This window comes from Rhipicephalus sanguineus, chromosome 9, assembly GCF_013339695.2.
Source record: "Rhipicephalus sanguineus isolate Rsan-2018 chromosome 9, BIME_Rsan_1.4, whole genome shotgun sequence".
In the NCBI taxonomy this organism is placed as follows: Eukaryota; Metazoa; Arthropoda; class Arachnida; order Ixodida; family Ixodidae; genus Rhipicephalus; species Rhipicephalus sanguineus.
This window is the reverse complement of record NC_051184.2, coordinates 90,204,094-90,225,401: the sequence shown is the minus strand read 5'-3', so window position 1 is coordinate 90,225,401 and position 21,308 is coordinate 90,204,094. Positions and strand designations below refer to the sequence as shown.

The following is a 21,308-nucleotide window of genomic DNA, read 5'->3' as shown; positions in this document are numbered from 1 at the left end:
GCTGTAGTAAAGTATCGTCTGACATGCCCAAATTGGAAAGCAGAGGTGTTGACAGTACGAGTTGTCTTGCCTTTTTGAAACTTGTCTTGCTTGATGCCATTGCGGTCTTATTCCTCTTCAGGCCAGGCACATGACGATGAGATTAGTTGCATCGCTGGTGACTCCCGCCTGGTCTACACAGCATCAGGAAAGACCATTTACTCCTGGCTACGTGGAAGCGAGGTAACTCTTGCAAGAACTTTCTGATTCTCTGTGCAACTGGGGGCCTGATGGGAAGTAATTACTTGAGCCTGGCCATGTAGAACAGTTGGAAGCACAGATACTATTGGCAGGTCATCTGATGTCGACACATCTGTCATTTCAGCAGGCACTCATTTCTGTCCACATATGAGCCGTTATAACCTTCATGGTTTGCAGGTGACCCATGAACACCTTTATGAACAACGAATGACCTACACACACAGCATACAGTCTTTTTTTTTTCTTGCATGCTTTTAATCTTTCATAACCACACACAACAATAAAATGCGTTTTGCTTTTCTTCAAGGTCATCATTCTCTCTAGTACTTTCACTCTCACAGTTTGTTATGCGCTGAGATTTGAGATTTCAGATCTTGTCAGGATAGCGTTTCAAGGCAAGGGCATGATGACGTACAATACAGTTCACTCTTTAAGGGAACACTGATGTCAGTATTCAAGCCGACATATGTCCTTATTATTCTTCTAACTTCGTGGGAATAAATGCATGATAGGATGCGTTAGGTACAGACCTGCTGACATGAAATAGCCCTCAAATCTTCATGCCACATGTGGGCTGCGGTCAGGGTGGAAATTCTACTAGGCGTTTGCTTTAAAAGTGTACGTCATGGGTGATGCAATGCTAAATTACATTCCAGCCTCCATCCTACTAGTTCTTATGTGTATACAGTTTGCAGTGCTATTACGTAATGCGACTTGTGTTTCTTTCTTTCCTTTCTCAAAGCTACAAAACACCTTCAACGGTCATGAGCACGAGGTCAAGCTGCTGCTTCCATTTGGGAACCACCTTGTCTCCGTTGACGAATCCGGCAGGGTAATCGTCTGGGAAATCAAAACGGCAGGTATGTACGGTTTAGCATGATCTGTTTGTGACAGATCAGTTGTCAAAGCTACAATGTAGTGCTCTAGCTGCCTGGTATTCATATCAATAATAGTTACCGTATATTGCCGATTGTAAGTCGACGTTTTTTTCGTGAAACGACCTTCCAAAGTTTGGGGGTCGACCTATAATCGGAGTTGACCTATACGCGGAATCGTAAAGTTGACTTATCTGTGGGGTCCGACGAAAGGTCGTCGTCCTCGAATTTCCTGCTATTCGATCCATTGATAACATCAGCCGCAGAGGCAGCGGAGTCGTGGCAACAGCTTTGTCCCAACGTGCGCACGCCGCTTCTGGAGCCGGACATTTTTGCGATCTGCCACGACGATCGCGAAACTATAGCGAAACCACGCGAGGCGAAACTCCGGAGCGCGTTTAAAAATCACCGCTGCGCGACATTAATGCGAACTGCTTGGGAAACACGGTCTCGAAAGCAGCATTTGAAACCTTTGATAGAGGGCGAACGATGCTCTATGAATAAAGAGGAATTTATATTGCCATGTGCCCTGCAGTTTTGTTTTCATGCAATAGAAACGATTCGTTGACAAACCATCGGTGTTCCACAGAAAAGCTGGCAGCGCCGTGTGGGCTGGCAACACTTTGCGGGGAACTAAACCACATGACCAGTCACATGCGCCCACAAGCGTCTTCGTGTCTTTTTGCACTCACGCCTGTTCGCCATTTCTGCATTTCGCTTCGCTTGCGAGCAGTGGTGTGTGCGATTTGCGACGCTGCGAAACAGACGCCAAGATGCCACCACTACGCCGGCAACAGTACAGCGCTGCTTTCAAGAGGCAAGCGATCCTCTACGCAGAGTCGGAAAGCAACGTTGAAGCAGGGCGCAAGTTTGATGTGTCTGAAAAGTGCGCGAGGGAATGGAGAAAACAAAGGAGCAAGATCTTTGCATGCACTGCTACACGCCGTTCTTTTTGCGGACCAAAGTCTGGACGATACCCTGCCGTTGAGGAGGCGGTTCGAGATTGGGTTCACAACCCGAGAAGCAAGAGCCTGAGTGTTTGCTATGATGATATTGAAGCAAAAGCACGTACTGTCGTGAAGGATATGTGCATCCCGCAAACCGAATTCAACGATGCTGGTACATATTGACTGCCAACTGACATGGTCTGCACGGCGTTTTCCACGTGCGGCATCTCAGTACCACCGGCACCCCTTCCGACGGCGAGCAGCAGCAGTGGCTCACATGATGGCAATGACCATGAGTGCATCCTTCTCTCAAGCGACGAGTCGTAAGCAATGTTTCACGGGCAAATAAATGTTTCTTTGCATCACTCCTTCTTCTGAAAAAACTTATTGGTGAGCTATGGCCGCAGCATGAGGCTGTGTTCGGAGTCAACTTTTTTTTCCCCTAGAAGGGGTTGCAAGTTGGAGGGTCGACTTATAGTCGACTTATAATCGGTAATATACAATAACATCGTGTGCATATGTTCCAATGGAGTGCATTGGATGTGCTGCAGTTTTTCTTTGTTGACCCTTTCAGATGCCAGCTATGAAGAACTGTCTGTAAATGCGTCAAATCGATACATTGTTTCGAGGCGCTCGATATTCTCTCGCAACAAAAATTATGTCATAATGCATTAATTTATGTGTGTTATAGCAATTAATTTTAATTCACTTGTAATTAAATATCTATTTATTGTGAAGTCATTCATGCTCTGTTTTTGCATTAATAGAATGAAATATTACGCCAGAAATATAGTGCAAGTTCATTTTCGAGTATGTCCATTTGGAGCAAAGAAAAATTATACTTTTGACATGGCTTGCGGGAACGGCCACGTCGAACGGCTCGTCTAGTGCCTTCAGCAAACTGATCATATACAACAGTACACTGCAAAATGAAGCTAAATGACGACAAATTTATTGTGCAGGAGGTTCATTTCATCCAAAGCTCAATGTATCTTGCTCTCTCTTAGCCCCTAGTCGTTACAAAGGGCAAAAAAATGTGGTTTACACAATTGTGTACATAGCGTTTTAAAGGGTTAAAGGGCCCCTAAACCTCCTCCAATAGTTCCTTTAACATTTCAAGTAGACGTGCGCATCGGGTTTAGAATGCTGTCATGACCAACAGTGCCAAACGCAGCAGCACTATGTGCGATGGGCGCGCCACAAAATAAAGAAAGCAATCCCATGCTCCTCTCCGGGCCTTTCGGTATTTCCAGGATTGGTCATGACATCACCAGGAGTATCTGGTCACGTCAGCAGCAGAAACAACCTGTCTGTCTATTCGCAGGTATGTGCACTCCCTGCTTTTCCTCCTCACATGGCGAGGGGGAAGAGTTGACCCGGGGGAGAGACAATTCAATGAACAGAGCATAGCAAAGGAAAGAGCGAAACAAGTGAGGGACGCATTTTGACCATCAAACGCATGCAACTCTGCTATTACAGCACCATTTCGAAAAATTCTTCCAGCTATGCGTTCACTGTAGACTCATGCACAACAGCAACACCACAACTAAATATCGACCTGTGGGTGGTTTAGGGACCCTTTAAGCTTGCACCACATTTCCGCAATGTCCTCTGACAAAGCCTACCTCTTTCCCTGCCCAGAGCTCTACCTGGAGCTGTCGCTTGACTCGTCCACGTTCCGGGCCAGCACACTGCTTCACCCGGTCACTTACGTGAACAAGATCCTGGTAGGCAGCGAGCAGGGACCTCTGCAGCTGTGGAACATCCGAACCGGAACACTGGTGCACACGTTCTCGGGTTGGCAGAGTGCTGTCACTGCACTCGAACAGGTTAGCGACTTTAATGAAGTTCAGCCTGATTTCATTTTTTCAGAAACATTCTGGAACAGCGTCCTAAGTCAACAGATGCCGGAAGTGTCGGCTAGGGTTTAATGGAGAACCATCCGGCCAGATAAAGCTGTAGTACAGGAATTTTAAATCTCATCACTGACCACGCAGCTATGAAATTAACACTCCAGCACCTGTGCGAGTGCCTTGCTCACAAAGGCAGAATGGTCACAACTGAAATGGCTGAAGATGCTTCAAGCATCTTAAGACATTCGCTAAAAGATTAGACTTGTCGTCCTGGGTAAATGATATTCACATGACTTGCAAAGTCAGGTATCGCAGGCTACACGACTTGAAGATGGGTGCATACTTGATTACTGTCGGAATCACGAAAATGAAAATGTTATATCGTATGCAGTATAAAAAACAGAATAGGCAACATTGATAACAGCAAGAGTCATTGTCGAAGTGAGCCATTAGGAGGTCATGCAATAGTTGTGCAACTGATTGACTCTGGTGCATTTTAACGAGCTTCCTTCTTTATTGTGTAGAGGAGGCTGTAAATCGTTATGGGGCATATCATCATGGATCCCGCAGCTACATCAGTGAGAGCCAAAGAATACTATTCAAGAAGTGCATCATGCAGCAACAGAGAACCCCTACTTTAGAATTCACTGCATACTTTCAAGATGCATTCAAGACACTAAGTTGAGAAAGTTGATGGGATACGCACCCACTTGAAGTGCATGGGTAGGCCGTTGTATTCATTGTAGGGAACACTGTGCATTTGCATCAAGTACGAATAGAGGGTCACTCACTGTGGTAAACATGCTACACTTATGAGTTATAAAACTGTGGAATTTTTTTTGTGCACCTAAATATTGCTATATAAGTGGGTTTGATTATCGATATTTGATTGTACATGGTACTACCACACCAGTATAAAGTAGGCATGCATGGCTAGATTCGCCTGTGCCTTTGTTGAAGCGCTACAGCAGGAAATAGTGTCAGAGAACACGAGGCACAAAAAATGGAGATGAGGACGATCACAAAGAACCATGTGATTGTCCTTGCCTAGGTGCTCTGCGATAATCCTTGCTCTGGTGCTCTGCAGTCGTCCTTGCAGAGGGACAATTGTAGAGCACCAGAGCAAGGATTTTACAGAAGGGCAATTTCTGTGATTGTACTTGCACAGGGACGATCACAGCACTACGAGATCATCTTTGTGCTTTGTCATCGTCCTCATCTCCCTTTCTTGACCCTCATATTCTCCCCCACCGTTTGCTGCCTTATCACTTGAACAAAAGCACAGGTGAGTCTTGTCATGCATGACCATGTGATTGTCCTTGCACTCTTGTAATCATCCCAGTCTTCCTTTCCTGTGCCTCGTTTTCTCTCGCATTGCTTGCTGCTGTAATGAACCAACTAGTTTTAATTATTTTGATGCGGCATGTTTTAACATAAATGTGCCTGATTTTTTAGTCTCCTGCAGTGGACGTGGTAGCCATTGGCCTGGCCAGTGGCGAGACCATTCTGCACAACCTCAAGTTCGACGAAACACTGATGCGCTTCCAGCAGGACTGGGGTCCTGTGACGGCAGTGTCCTTTCGCACAGGTTGGTACGACGTTGTTGCTGCTGCTGACAATAAGCTGAGGGAACTAGACCCCTTGTGCTTGGCAGTGCAATACCCTCACGCTTAGACAGCAGACACCTTCGTGCTTAGCCAGAACCAGACATCCTCGTGCTTAGCACTGCAACACCATAGCCACAACTCCACCACAGTGGGCAGCATAATAGAGGTTGCAAACATTTATTTGTATTAATTGCAAGAACAGCTGTTCATTATTTGAAAGTAATTTTGACAAGTGTTTGGCTTGATTCATTTTTGGCACTGTTTGGTTCGTATTGACTTACTCTGGAAAATTGCTATTTGCACACTCCTGGTGGGCTTGTAACAGACCAGCCCTTCCTGATCTATCGTAGAACCTCGTTCATACATTTATGAAAAAAAAAAAAAAAATGCGGGAAGAAACATACTATCTGGGAAGCCGAACAGTCCGAACTCACTAAAACTTTAGTGAGTTAGCTTTACGACGAGATAGCAGACATTGGCTCCGGGAAATTGTGCGAAGCGGGAACATATCAACGAGGTTCTACTGCACCCTTTTGCTCGTGCAGATGGGCACTCGCACATGGCGACCGGCAGCCCCGTCGGCCACGTGGCTGTGTGGGACCTGGAGAAGCGTGCCCTGCACAGCCAACTCCTGGAGGCCCACCGGTCAGCGGTGACGGGAATGCGCTTCCTGCCGGACGAGCCTCTGCTGCTGACCTCGTCGCCCGACAACTCTCTCAGGGTGAGCCTGCCCTCTTTTCCATTGGCACACGTCAGAGTGCTTTGGTTATGTTAATGTGAAGTATTCTGTGGGAGGTAGACTAGTGTTTCCAAAGCAGTTTTCGATTATGCACATAAAGGTTATTTTCCAAGCTTAAATAGAGCTAAGAAATCTCTAATGATGCGAAGTAGGACATAAAAACTATCATATCTACAGTACAGCCAAGAGATGTGTAAACTAACCGGATAAATAATTTTGAACAAGAACTTATCCAAACCCAGTGATATCACACCTCGTTTAACCAGACAAGTGGCTCTAGGACCGCAAGAACTGTGAACATTCCAGAGCCACTCTGGAATGTTTACTATGGGAGTGTCGAGGAATAACAAACAATAATGGGGATGTAGCCTCTAGCAATTGCCTCTGTGTGCGCTGGGAGACTGTGTTGCACAGCTCTGCCATTGAAAATCACCTTTGGGCTGTCCAGCGGGCCAAGGAAGCTGCCAGGGCTCAAGAACTCCCGACCGTTGCCTAGGCAGGACCTTTTGCTCGTCCCACGAATTTGCCGAACCTTTCAATAAAGTTCTTTGACTGATTGAAAGTGCACAGTTAATCTAAACCCTGCCGTATATAGTTAGTTTCTGAGGTTTTGCGTGCCAAAACCACGATATGATTGAGGCACGATGTGGTGGAGGCCTCCGGACTAATTTTAACCACCTGGAGCTCTTTAATGCACACACACATCATGCAGTACTCGGCTGTCTGGCATCACGCTTCCATCGAAATGAAACTGCTACAGCTGGGATCGAACCCAGCAACCGAGCACCATAACCACTGAGCCATTCTGGTGCCATCTGGAGGTCGATATGGATGGATCTTTTAGGAGAGCACCTTTGCATTAGCTGCTGCTATTTTGCATTTTGCAGATGTGGATCTTTGACCAGTCAGATGGCAGCGGTCGTCTGCTCAAACAGCAGCAGGGACACAGCAGTGCCCCCTGTCGCATTCGGTTCCATGGCGCAGCAGGCACCAACATTTTGAGTGCAGGTTAGTGGTTACAGGGTTTGCCACATATGTGTCAGACAGTTCGAACAATTTTTTTGCCCCATGTTCTTGCATGCTATGCTTCTCTTGTATTGAAAAACTTTATCATGCCACTTCACCGTGCATCACTGTTTCTAGCATACCCATATCAGTGTCTACATTGTTCTGCTGTGGTAAGATCATAGGCCCAATTCTCACGGGGGGACACTGTGCCTGAAAACTTTTTTTAAAATTTCTTATCAATTTAAGTAAAACTCGCTGAGTTTATGTATATTTGTGTGCTGATTTCAAATATGCAATTCTTTTCCTTGTAAAATATGTAGTTTTTAAAATCCAGGTGCCATTTTGGGAGTCATAGTTTGCCTAAACTGAGAGAGTTGCAAAGTAATTAAGCACTTCAAAATGACCTGGAATGAGCACAGAGTGCAAGAAAACAAAAATGGATGTTCTAAGCCCATTTGAACAAATGTTGTGGTATGTTGAATATTTGTGGCTGAAATCCCAGCTTGCTGTAGACTGATTTGGAATGTTTAATGTGTCATAACTTTTGTTTAGATGGGTTTAGAACATCCATTTTTGTTTTCTTGCACTCTGTACTCATTCCAGGTCATTCTGACGTGCTTAATTACTTTGTAAGTCTCTCAGTTTAGGCAAACTGGGGCTCCCAAAATGCATATGAAATGTTTGATATTTTAAAAACAACATGTTATACTAGAAAAATAATTGCATATTTGAAATCTGCACACAAATATGCTTAAACTCAGCAAGTTTCATCTCAATCGATAAAGAATTTTAAAAAAAATTTCAGGACCCATGTCCCCCCTTAAGGCGGCCACACCTTGATGAGGGCACACTGCGAGAAGTTCACGTGCATTAACGAACTCCTACTAGTCAAGATTAACACACTTCACCCCCACTGTGGCTTCTTTTGTATCAGCTTGTCACTTGGAATGTGAGTCATGACTTTTAACATGCCCCTAGCCCTGTTTTAAAAAAAACAGCCTCTACTGTAGCAGCTTATAAGCATTGCCATAGTTTCTGTGGGCAGTTAATGTTCAGGGAAAGTACCTGCCCTCGTCTTTTTTTCTTTGCAAGCCATTTTAATACGGATACCAGACAAAGGCGTCCTGCAGGACATCATGATTCAAACGATTTCCCATCTTTGCCGAGGCAGTGTTTTGCCAAAGCAGCATAGAACTCGTTCATTGTATGTTGTAATTCCCGTTTGTCTGTCTGTTCTTTCTTTCTTTCTTTCTTCTTTGCTCCTACTGTTACACAGTAGGCCACTAGTGGAGAGAAGCGCACCATCATGGACAATGAAGAAAAATCACTAACAGTAGTTAAAAGATTATTAGGGCTGATAAGTCACTATATGTCCCACACAATCTATTCTCGTTTGCTTGCTACATAAAGTTGTAGTTCAAAGGAAGGTGTGATTATGCCCACTGCCTCTAATGAGAACAGGAAAGTTGTGTGGATTAGAAGAGGAAAGGAATGTGTGGATGTAAGGGAGGTGTTACAGTGGGTGTTGAACTTTGAGCTGTGGCAACTAAAATTTGTGCCGTATACACCGCAGGTCTGGACAGCACGCTGCGTTCTTTCTCCACACTGGGTGAGAACCTCAACAAGAGCCTAGGCCAGGCGTCCTACGACCGCAAGAAAGCCAAGAAGTACGGTGTGCTCAAGGACCCGGGAAAGATGCCGCCCATTTGCGAATTCACCACGGGTGAGCTTCTCCTTGTGCCCCTTGCGAACTTTGGCCCCAACCACGTAACGTGTCGGTCATCCACGACCGAGCCTGCGCTTGTTGTTGAAGAATGTGCGCGTTCCCATAATCAAAAACTCAATTAAACCAGGCTTGTTGAGCGATAGCCCCAACTACTGTGGAAAGCGTGCTGTGGCGGTGTTCCTTGAGTTGGCGCCCCGCGCGGCAAGCGGGGCACACTGTCCACATTTCACTTCGTATTGCTGACACGGTAGTCACGTGACAAAAGTTGAGGTCCCAAAGCATGCGTGCCCGCCGGCCGACAAAGAGGGGTGCATGGGAGAGGGGAAGAAACCGACACTGCGCATGTCTGTTGCTATGACAATGCAGATGCAAGGAGGAAGAGAAGGAACTTGACATTGGCTGAGCTTCAAGGTCAAATGCATGCACAAAGTCATCTTCTGGGTTTGTACTGAGAGGAGTAGAACTATCGCTCTAAAAAGTGCTTTCAGGCGTGATGTGTGTAGCTATGTTCCTCTGAAAAGTCCTAAGCTCGAAAGTGAATCAATTTGTTTTGACGCAGTGAACATTCGACAGGCAAGATTTTTAATGGGGGCACGAACTGCTGAAAAACTGGTGATTTGCATGATACCATCTAATCATATGTAGGAAACATCACTGACTTGATCTGTAAACTTTGTGAGGCGACTCTTTTATGCATGAGGCAGCGTTGTGTTCAGATTTAATAACATGGAAACGTTCACTTGTGCCAGCATCTTTTTTGGGCTGTGCATTGTTTTGTGTTTGTGTATAATTTTGCTTTGTAACTCTCTTGTAACTGAGAAGTAGGCATTTGTGTTGATTTTAACGCAGGATTAGTGATGCAAGCAACAGATTTTTGTTATCACTTGACCCCCCATCCCCCCATAAAAAAAACAAGTTTTGTTTTCTTCAAGTATTACTCAATTTGTGGTCACCTGAATAAAGAACACTTACCTAATCTCCAGATGCACCTTGTAACAGTCGGAAAAGCAGCACTTCTGTAGAAGCGCCGTTCACACTCATAGGCTGTCATGGGAACCTGTGACATTTTATAGGAGCTATTTAACATTAACATGGTTTGTTCAATAATATTAGAGTTTAATAGAATCAAATTTAGCTTAGTATAGGTGACTAATCTGACTTCTAGTTTCATTCAGCTGCATTTATAATCCCAAAAGCTGGCTGTACAGGCCACTTTTACAATCTCTCTTTAATTCTATCTTTAAAACAATTCAGACCACCTGTTCCATTTTCCTTGGGTCAAATGAAAGTTGGCACACCACGTGTGCGCACAAACAGTAAACCTAAACAAACACACAAGTTTGGAAATTTCATTGCCTACCTGCGACAGAATTGTTTTGTCATTGAAAATGAGCAAATGCTTACAGCATTTCATCTTGTATTCACTGGGCACACCGTACTGTAGACTCTCAGCAAAAGGAAACCTCGTAAATGGAACTGCTGCCTAAATGGAGCAGTTGCCTTTGATACGATTGGTTTTGTACTTGAATTCTGCCCCACCCCACCCGTTTCGTCTCTCAGTAAACAGAACTTCTGTTAAATGCCACACATATGGATTCGCGGCTGCTTGTGCATTGTGCACTTACCAAAATGCTACCTTGCGTATACGTACTGGCTAAAAATCGAATGCACAGAACACGTTTTCCTGGCCCCTTCAGGTTCCGTTTAATGAGAGTCTACCATACTACTAAAATTGACTTCTTGAGGTAGAAGGTTCGTCTCCTGAGACAGTGTTGTCCAGAAATCTCTTTGTGTCTGCAATCGAGCAGGCAAGCTTTGCCAGTGAGTCCAGAATTGTTTTGCTGACTCACCACTGCTTCTTTTTGGACAGAGACAACTCGAGAGAAGGAGTGGGACAGTGTTGCAGCCTGTCACCGGGGTGTCAAGAGGGTGACAACGTGGTCTTACGACCGCTGCTGTATGGGGAAACACCAGTTGCTGCACGACCGCTTTAAGGGTGTCCGGGGTGTCTCTGCTCTGGTGAGAGTCACTTCACAACCTTTTAAAGAAGAGCTATGGAGATGCACGAAATCAGTTCAGAGTGCTACAGTATTCATTGTAAACTGCATTGTTGTTAGTTTCACTGTACTAAATAGTGAATTGCATTTTTAAAATTTTGTGCTGTAAACCGAATTATAAATTCATCATCTAACCTGTATACTTAAGAAAGAAAACTCTTCTGTCATCATAAATCATTCTATTATTGTATAATTATTTTTGTTGTGTTTATTTAGAGCTGTGTGAATAGCAAAATTTTTGGTGCGAAGCGAATTCAAATATTGAAGTGTGAGTGCGAATAGAATATTTTTCGAATATTTTTCGAATACTTCGAGGCTAAATTGCAGAAAAAAAGGTCAGAGAGGATTCCTAAGCATATTCTTATGAGATAGCAACATGAAAGTGTTTCTTTTCGCTAGGTTGATGAAGCACTGGCGAGGTGGTGTTTCATAGTTGTGCTATCAAGAATGAGGCAATGTAGAGGCCGAATTGTATTTATGTACATGATTTGGTGCAACCAAAGTGTTTCTGACAACACTTCACACATGATAGGCAAAGATGCCATTTCCTCAGCCTCTCCTCCTCTTTCAACTTCTGTGGAAGCCCAACTGATGTGGCGGACAAGGATGTGCTCCCTTCAAGTCCGGAGTTCCAAATCTGCCTCGTAGACGTCGATATATAACAACATGTGAAATTTTGGAAGCTAAAAAGCTTGGGCTTCCGATTTTTCGGACTTCCTGCTCAAATTTCAGGTCCAAAGCAGCATTAATTCAGCCCCCACCTCTGCCACATCTTTCATCTCCATGTTGGAACCAGCGTTTTCTTGAGTTAATACATTTGCGACCGTAACGGAGCTTGAAAGGCAGCTTTGCCGCAATACCGGGGTGTGATGAAGTGAAGCATATTGGAAATCTAGGGACCACTTTTAATCGGACGTTGACTGTCTCTTGGCAAAGTTCGACCGTAACGGAACTTGGAAGGCAGCTTTGCCGCAATACCGGGGTGTAATGAGGCGAAGCATATTGAAAATTTGAAGGGGTCACTTTCAATCAAACGTTGAATGCATATTTGTTTTTGGGAAGTTCGAATAGTTCGAATAGTAAAATTCCAGTGCAAATCAAATCGAATAGCAAACACTGTTCGAAAAATATTCGAAATTTCGAATATTCGTACACCCCTAGTTTATCGCTGTTTTTTTATAGTTTAGTTTTTGTTGTAGTTGTATACTACTGCTTAATTGATGGCACTTATTCTTGCCGTTTGCCCATGAATTTTTTATCGTGAGTCCCCCTGCAGGCTTCAGACTATGGGACCCTAGTCCGTAAAGTGACGCCTTCGTATTGTGTATCACTACTTTGCTAACTATGAACATCAAACTTGAAACACAATGCTGGTGTATCAGAGTGACATCGTGGATGTCAGTTTTAGTAGTTCTTTTCTTTTCTTCATATTTCGCCCAGATTGACTGAGTAGAACTTTCCCAAACTTGCCACATTTCACTCCTGTGGAGGTTAATGTAATCCATTATTATGGGTGAAGAATTAAACATGCCTTAGCAGTTGCTTTTAAAGGGGTGGTGCCATCAAATTTCGAGGCTATAACAAGCCTGTTGTGGGTTTCCTCTGTATGCAAGGACACTCCATACGAAGGGTCGGACACAGCAAACGTTTAGAACATATTTTAATTCACTTCCAAAGTGTACCTAAATGCCCATTCTCCCGATCGAAACCCATCGCTAGCGCGCTAACACTGACGTAGATCTGTAGGACAGGCAACGAAAGTTGTAGTGACGTCACACCATATATGCTGTAGTGACGTGAGTGGCCTCCGGACCTCCGCCACTTCCGCAACGTACGTACCGGCTGTAGTGAACTAGAATATATTCCAGTTCACTATAGTACAGGCAAAGCATCGGTTGCTACATCACTCGCTGAGTTTCGATCGATTCCTGGCTATGTGCGTCACAGCCTTGTGTGGTCACGTGACCACGCCTCCTACACTTCTACGTCACTGCCCAACCTCGGCGCCCAGAAACCGAAACCAAAAGTTGTCCACATCAAAAGGTGATATTAAATTATTTAGTGAGAATACATGAATCTTGGTGCGTGCATCATGCTTCCTGGAGCTATAGGAAACGCTTACAGCAAAGAACGCGCAAGCCACAAATTTGGTGGCACCACCCCTTTAATGTCAGTGACATCACGGTGAGCACATGCGAGAAATGCAAGGCAGCGTCGCTACATGCCCAACCGTGTTGTGCGTCTCCTGGCTTGCCAAGCAAGTGTCTTCTCACAATTAGAATAGTTTTTTCTTTGTTATCGGAGAAAGGTAATTTAAATAGGTTTACTAACTTACAGGTGAAATTATATTTATCGTTAGCTTTCCTTCAGGGGGAGTTCATTGCTTAAGGCCTATGCCAGTTAAGGTGCACTAGCGTCGCAGGAACAGGTGACGTATGGTCACGTGTTACGCAATCTGCGGGCTCGCTTCACGATTTGGTCTATCGTGTGAGTACAGCTTTATTAAGCAGGCGAACTCGGGCCACAGAGCATCCTTAACATTCATCCCCGTTTCTCCCTTAACCTTCATCCTGGCTGTTGATATCGACTCCTAAATAATTTCTTAGGAGAACTCTTGTGTAGCAGCAAACGTGTCACTTTTTGGTGTGCTAGATATTATTGAATTGCTCTGATTTCCAAGCAGTATTTTCGCCTGAACAAACGGGATTCTTTCTGCAGTGTGTGTCTCTCAGTGCATGTGGGAACTTCGTCACCATTGGCTACAGCTCCGGTCACGTGGACCGCTTCAACATCCAGTCGGGAATCCATCGTATGGCCTATGGCAAGGAGCTTGGTAAGCATGCATGCTGCGACATAAATTATTGCACTGTTCAAGTCTAGCACTTTTCAAGTTTGCAAGCATAGTGTGAAAGACTTGTCAGCTCAAAACGTGTTTTATTTTCTGAAACTCTTCTTCTTTTTTTTGTTTTTTTTTCCTTCTTCTGTGCTTTCATAACAGTGTGCTTCAGCTTGGCCTTATGATTGCGAGCTGCGAAAAGAAAAGCTATTCATAACTTACAATCTGCACACTGTTGCATTTTCAGTTCGTCAATTCTGATGGTAGTTACTCTACACATAACATTCTGAATGCTTGCCCCTTATTACTATATACTCACACTTGCAAATACTACCCTGATGGTATAGCATTTAGTGACGCTGCTTTCGCACTAACAGCGCGAAGTTCCAACACATCTTCATTTCCTCGTAGAATGGCCTGACTAAAGTTTTCCTAGGTAATTGCAGGAGATTGCAACTGCGGAGTAAACATAGCACCAGAGAAAGATGGCCATTTGTGTCGTACTTTGCTGTGCATTCATAAAATTTCATGTGTGTCCATTATGGATTTCTCTCACAAGGCTAGAGATGGCGTTTTTGCAGTGATTTCCTCCTCTGTGTTGAATTTCATACAGCTGCTTGCTTTTAGAGTTTATGGCGATTGCAAGTTCAATACTGCAAGCATCCATTTGCTTAGCTCTGTAATTGATACGAGCACTTCTGTGTTGGGGAGTGTTCAAGACCGAACTGAAGATTCTTGTTCCTTATAAGACTTTCATGCATGTCTGCTCACATGTGTGTGCATGGATACTTTTTTTATCCCCCTGCATAACCTTATGACATGCAGCTCACGAGGGATCTGTGAGAGGCGTTGCGTCGGACGCGCTCAACCAGGTGGTAGTGACCGCTGGTGCCGACAGCCACCTCCGCTTCTGGGCGTTCCGAGATGGCCGGCAGCTGTCGCAGGTGGCCCTCAGTGCACCCGTGGCCCGCATCTGCCTCCACCGAGAAAGGTGAGGGTAGGGGGTGGGGGAGGGGGGCAGCTGCCATCTCAGCACAAATTGCCTCTTATGTAACAAGAACGTTCCCATGTGCACGACGTACACAGTTACATTTACTTGCGAGAAAGTACGCAAACCACTGAATATCTTCAATTTGCAGTGTTTGCTATTGGTTGGTTTCGGAGCGTGGAAAGTGATACCCTGACACTGTCCAAGTTAATGCATAGCCTTTCAAGTTCAAGCGCTGCTGTGTCCTATTTCAGCCCATCAGACTTGAGATGATGTCGGAGACTGTTTGTTGAAGTATGCTTGAGTCACAGAGAGAAGAAACCCTAGGTTGAGACACTAGCATTGATACGCTTTACGTTTTGGTACAGGGAACATTGCGTTTTTTGTGAGTGCCCTGGACATTTGTGGTGTAATGACTCCTCCTGAAGTTCCCAAGTTATCCACAGTTAATGTATGATTGCTAATGTTTAGCAGGTTCACCTCGTGGTGTTGTGTAACAAGTGGGGTCAGCTACACATCAAGTGCCAGATAAATTCCAGAAGTGTTGAAAGGCGGGCTAGTTGGTATAGGTTCATACTGGAATATTGGCAGCGCAAACTAACGGGACACAGAAGGGGAACACAAACAAGCGCTTGTTTGTGTTCCCCTTCTGTGTCCCGTTAGTTTGCGCTGCCAATATTCCAGTATAAAGTGCCAGATAGCTTGCAAGCTGTGGGCTTGCATCCTGTTCTGCCTAGTTATGCATGCCATCATGTCTACTCGTCTTATGCTGTACTTTCGAACGATGATGCACTGAACAGCATATCTTTATGATGTTGAGGTATGTCTTTGAGTGGGTCATGTCGCTTAAGCTTTTCTCATATGGGCCAAACAGTTTTCAGCATATCGTATAAATCTAGATCCTCTTTGTATGGTTGTAGTTACAACTGGCCTGCGGGCAAATCATGTTTTTTTTTTGTTGCAGTGGAATGCTGGCTGTTGCCTCGGACGACTTCTCGGTCTGCGTGGTGGATGTGGAGCTCCGTAGGGTGGTGCGAGCGTTTGCCAGTTACTACAGCCAAATCACCGACATGGCAAGTCCCCTTCAGCACTTGTTTCGTGACCACTCTGCAGCATTTGCAGAGACAGAGATAGCATTTTATATGAAAGAGAAGCGAAGAGATCAGCCAGAGGAGCTGTGTCTGGCCTGCTAGCAGATATCCAAGTATAGCATGGGCAGCTTTGTGTAATCATAGTGGAGTTTGTGAACATACTGCTTTTGTATACTGTAACGGACACAATTTTTTTCTATGTTATAAGTAGAGCTGTGCGAATAGCAAAATTTTGAGTGCGAAGCGAATTCGAATAATAAAATGTGAGTGCGAATCGAATCGAATATTTCTCGAACACTTCATAGCGAAATTGCAGAAAAAAGAAGATTCCTAAGCATGTTCTTATGAGATAGCAACATGAAAGTGTTTCTTTTCACTAGGTTGATGAAGCACTGGCGGGGTGGTGTTTCATAGTTGTCTTATCAAGAATGAGGCACTGTAGAGGCTGAATTGTATTTATGTATATGATTTCGTGCAACCAAAGTATTGCCGACAACACTTTACACGTGATAGGCAAAAATGCCATTTTTCAGCCTCTCCTCCTCTTTCAACTTCTGTGGAAGCCCAACTGATGGGGTGGACAAGCGTGTGCTCCTTCCAAGTTTGGAGTTTTAAATCTGCCTTGTAGACGTCGATATATAAGAACATCTAAAATTTTGGATGCTAAAAAGCTTCGGCGTCCGATTTTTCGGACTTTCTGCCTAAATTTCAGGCCCAAAACAGCATTAATTGAGCCCAACTCTGCCACGTCTTTCATCTCCATGTTGGAACCAGCGTTTTCTTGAGTTAATGCATTTGCGACCGTAGCGGAGATTGAAAGGCAGCTTTGCCGCAATACGGGGGTGTGATGAGGTGAAAAATACTGAAAATCTAGGGACCACTTCCAATTAGACATTGACTGTGTGTTGACCAAGTTCATCCGTAACAGAGCTTGAAAGGCAGCTTTGCCGCAGTACGAGAGTGTAATGAGGTGAAGCATATTGAAAATTTGAAGGGGTCACTTTCATTCGGACGTTGACTGTATTTGTCTTTGGGAAGTTGGAATAGTTCGAATAGTAAAATTCCAGTGCGAATTGAATCGAATAGCAAACACTATTAGAAAAATATTTGAAATTTCGAATATTCGCACACCCCTAGTGATAAGGTCTGATGATTGTGTGAAAATAGGTTTGACAATGGATGCGAAATCATATTCATGTCCTTGCAGCCTGGAACTAAACCAGCCAGTGCCACTGTCATCACCGTACAATAGTGATAGTACTACACCAACGCACCACTTTACTGCAAACAGTCATTCAAAAAGTTACTTTATACACGCATTTTACATAATGAGCTTGCGAAAATAGATGATGTGGTCTCTCAACGGGGACAATGCTGTCCAAGTAGTAACAGCGGACATAGAGTGTGAGTAAACTACACAGTGACAAAGATCTCCGGATTTTTTTTTCTTTTTTCTTCTCTTCTGTCTGCAATAATTGGAGGCATACCATTTTCTTTTCTTGCACAATTGTAACAGCTTTGTCTAGCTTAAGGTTATGAACGTGGTGCAGTTATTGCTGGAATGTGCTTGCCACTGTACCCACCACGGTGGTCTAATGGTTATGGCACTTGACTGCTGACCCGAAGGTCGCAGGATCGAATTGCAGCCACGGCGGCTGCATTTTCGATGGAGGCAAATGTGCTTGAGGCCCGTGCACGTTGAAGGACCCCAGGTGGTCGAAATTTCCGGAGCTCTCCACTATGGCGTCTCTCATAACCATATTGTGGTTTTGGGACGTTAAACCCCAACAATTATTATTAGCGCTTGCCTCTCTTTTTCTGGGTTTTTCTCGCATTTAGACCTTCAGTCCCGATGCCCGCTGGTTGGTGACTTCATCCACGGACAAGCTAGTTCGAACTTGGGATTTGCCATCGGGCTGGTGAGTGCTTGAAACAGCTGCAACCAGCTGCTTAGATTTTATTGCATTTGTAGTACACTTAAACCTCATTATAACAAAGTCGCATTTGACACGAAAATAACTTCGCTATATCCGAAAATTCGTTATAAGCATATATTCGAGCCACTGTATCTGTTACCAAGGCTGTTCTTCATTTACTTTGTTATAACTGATAATTCGTTATATCCGTGTTTGTTATATCGAGGTTTCAGTGTACACCTAAACCTCGATTAACGAAATGCGATGTAACAACGTAGTATTCCAGTTTTTGTAACAATGTGCACAGAACACCATGTATTTTCAACCTCAACATAACGAACTGTGTTTGTCGACGATTTCAATTCAACAGAGTTTCAAAATAACGAAGTAAATAGTCGAGTTTACCAACTTCGTTTTATCGAGATTTTAAACTACTACTACTACTACACAAACACTTTTTGCTCATTTCTGCCGTTTTTGCTGTTACGTATTGTAGACAAAGAAAGCAGGCTTGCCAGTTTGATGATTTACCAATGGAAGAACTTGCAAGGGTGGACGCTTGGGACTGTGGGCATTTCTTACCGCAGTCTGCTTCATAAACAGCACAAAGGCAGAGGGCATCACACACACGGCTGTGTTGAGCTTTTGCTTTGTTTGTTTGCTTGTTGCAGTTCTTTCATGGGCGTCAGCCAGTCACAATAATCTGGAATTGTAACAGTATGCAGTAAAACAAGAACGGATATTCTGAGCCTTAAACAAAAGTTATGGTATGCTGAACTCGGGTGCGCGTAATGCCAGCTTGACATCTACTCACTTGCGAATGTTCAGTATCGCATAGCTCTTGGTTGAATGGGTCCAGAACAGTCATTCTCATTTTACTTCCAAGAATTTTCAAGGAATAATTTATCGTTCTAAGCTCATTTTATGCTTCTCCTTACTGTCTCTTTAATGACCTCATTAGTGAACCTGTTATGAGAAAATAGGGGCAAACGGGACACTTGAAATTCGAAAGCCATGCTGAGATGAAGAAAAGCCGTGCTTGTCTACCCACCGAGATCTTCTTTCGTGCAGCCTTGTGGACTGCTTCGAGGTGCCGTCTCCCGTGACGAGCCTCGACTTGTCGCCAACAGGCGAGTTTCTCGCCACGGCCCATGCCGATGACCTCGGTGTGTTCCTGTGGGCCAATGCCACGCTCTACAGCCACGTGACACTGCGGCCCCTTCCACCCGACTACGTGCCGAGGATAGCTGAGCTACCTGCGACGACTCTTGATGACGAAGGTAGTGCATGGTTCATCTTTGTTCTTTCGCTATTCGCTGCATGCAGTAACTAGGAAGGAAGACGTAAGCTAAAAACGTATGGCTGCTCCACTACTGTGAAACCTGAGGAAGTGCGTCGCATGGGCACCCAGCGATTCCCGTTCGTAGAGTTCCCACTACTCCGTTTACCAAAGCTTCAATGACGCCAATGTTTGAGGTTAGCATGTAGGGTTTCCCCGGCACGAGTAGAATCTTTTTAGGCAGATTCACAAACTCCGTGTGCAACATGTGGGCTACTTTTTGCTGCGCTTTATCGACTTCCTGCTTGTTACGGCAGTTGAGATACGCGTCGTCTGCAGCGAGTTCCGTCAGGTTGTTTCCTCCATCAGATACAGTCACATAGCAACACAGCGCTGTGCCAACACAGAGGCAGTGCAGGAGGAGGGGCATTCGAGAGAGAATAAAATGTTTATTTGGTGCTCAGTGAGGAGATCAGAGAGTTCGCTTGCTCGCCGAAGTGGTGGCGCCCTCTCTGGCACTCATTTTAACCCGGGGTTTGAGCATTGCTAGCCTTGCTATGGCCTGTATTGAGTGCTTTACTGTGAGCGTGGTCATGCCACATGAGATGGATGGACAACAAGCCGGGCCCCTAAAGTGCTCCACACTTAGGAAAAATGTGAGCGCTGCCCACAGAACTGCGGCACACCTGCCTGTGGAAGACAGTTGTGCTAGCTGGTTTCTCCTCAAACCCTAAATGCTTTTTCTCGGCTTATGTAAGTGCTACACATATTAAGAGTTAAAAGTTTGTCATTGCTACCTGAAGCATTACATTTGGTTGAGCAGCAATGTCAGAATCCCTGACAGAATTTACCGGGACGTTCGAGTTTGCGACCTAAAACCAGCGACACCAACATGTGTTTGTACAACAAAGTCGACTATCTGAAACTCTCGAGAAGCGCTTGATGTAACAAAAGAAATGAGTAAGTGCTATTCTATGAAGTATTTATGCAAATTTTCTGTGGGAGGCACAGCAATGGCTGTGGGTGGAGCTGTCATTTGTTCTAATGTCAGTAGTTTTCTAATGAAACCGTTTCTGCTCTTGTCATATGTTGTAACAGGGATATTGGAGTTTTTATGGCCACTGGGTAGCAAGAATACCGAGTCAACAGTTCTGTCAACAGATTCATATTGACCTTGTTTGGTGCCTGACATTTCTTCATTTAAAATGGCTGTCGCTTTCTTTCTGCTTTAATTTGAACCACAGGTGGTGAGCCAATTGAGGACAACGACGAACTGATGGAGATGGGTGCCTACAAATCGCCCGACCAGCTTGCGCCCGACATGGTCACCCTGTCCAAGTTGCCGTACTCACGTTGGCAGAACCTGCTCAACATTGAAGTTGTCAAGGTGAGGCGCATGCCACAACATGGCAACACTTTGTCAAAACAGCATCCCCATTTCATCAACATAGTACATACTGTTGAACCCCCTTATGAGAGACACTAATATAAGAGACAACAATGTGCCTACGTCGAAATAGGGCCTGACCAGAAAATGAAAATGTGGTACGTACCCTGCTTATAAGAGACCCCCTCACACAAGGGACAAGAACTGCTCCCCAGTGCATGTCTCTCATAAAGGGTTTCAACAGTATGTGCGTGCTTGACCTGGGTTCTGAATATTAACACTTCATTATTTTTTTCTCAAGCCACTCAACTGTGCAACTTTTGAAAGCTCTTACTGAGCCCCAACACTCCAAATATAAAAAAAAATACTTTGAAATCTATCGTGCAACATTGATGTACCTGTGCTGGAGTTGCGCTGTGAAAGTCAAGAATGGAAACTTTGTGAACTTCACTTTATCTTCTAATAATTGGCCTATTTGTGTATTCTATACCGTAAACTTTATAAAAAATACCTAGCCATAAATAAATAATTTTGTTGGTATGAAGGGGCTGTTTCTTTTTTTTCTTTGGCATTTGCAAAGGTATTTTGTACGGATGGGCGAATATTCGGACGTTTCGAAATTCGAACGAATATTAAAGTATTCGAATTCGCTTCGATACGAATTTATATTATTCGAAATTTCGAAGTATTAGAAATGAACGAATATTTGTATGTTTGACCGCACATGACCACCTGTAAAGGTGGTTTCACTGCAGCGTC

The 21,308-nt window shown here is 44.4% G+C and overlaps 1 protein-coding gene across 1 annotated transcript in view; it reads left to right on the top strand.

Annotated features, from left to right (window-relative positions):
• LOC119406002 (WD repeat-containing protein 36) overlaps window positions 1–21,308 on the top strand; it is a 35,930-nt gene that overhangs the window by 3,076 nt on the left and 11,546 nt on the right. Inside the window, exons 3-16 of the mRNA XM_037672833.2 lie at window positions 122–222; window positions 983–1,100; window positions 3,704–3,891; window positions 5,371–5,503; window positions 6,068–6,243; window positions 7,149–7,269; window positions 8,843–8,992; window positions 10,866–11,014; window positions 13,771–13,885; window positions 14,714–14,879; window positions 15,841–15,949; window positions 17,807–17,886; window positions 18,955–19,163; window positions 20,407–20,549. Coding sequence (XP_037528761.1) covers window positions 122–222; window positions 983–1,100; window positions 3,704–3,891; window positions 5,371–5,503; window positions 6,068–6,243; window positions 7,149–7,269; window positions 8,843–8,992; window positions 10,866–11,014; window positions 13,771–13,885; window positions 14,714–14,879; window positions 15,841–15,949; window positions 17,807–17,886; window positions 18,955–19,163; window positions 20,407–20,549 — 1,958 coding nt within the window. The remainder of the gene's footprint in view (window positions 1–121; window positions 223–982; window positions 1,101–3,703; window positions 3,892–5,370; window positions 5,504–6,067; window positions 6,244–7,148; window positions 7,270–8,842; window positions 8,993–10,865; window positions 11,015–13,770; window positions 13,886–14,713; window positions 14,880–15,840; window positions 15,950–17,806; window positions 17,887–18,954; window positions 19,164–20,406; window positions 20,550–21,308) is intronic.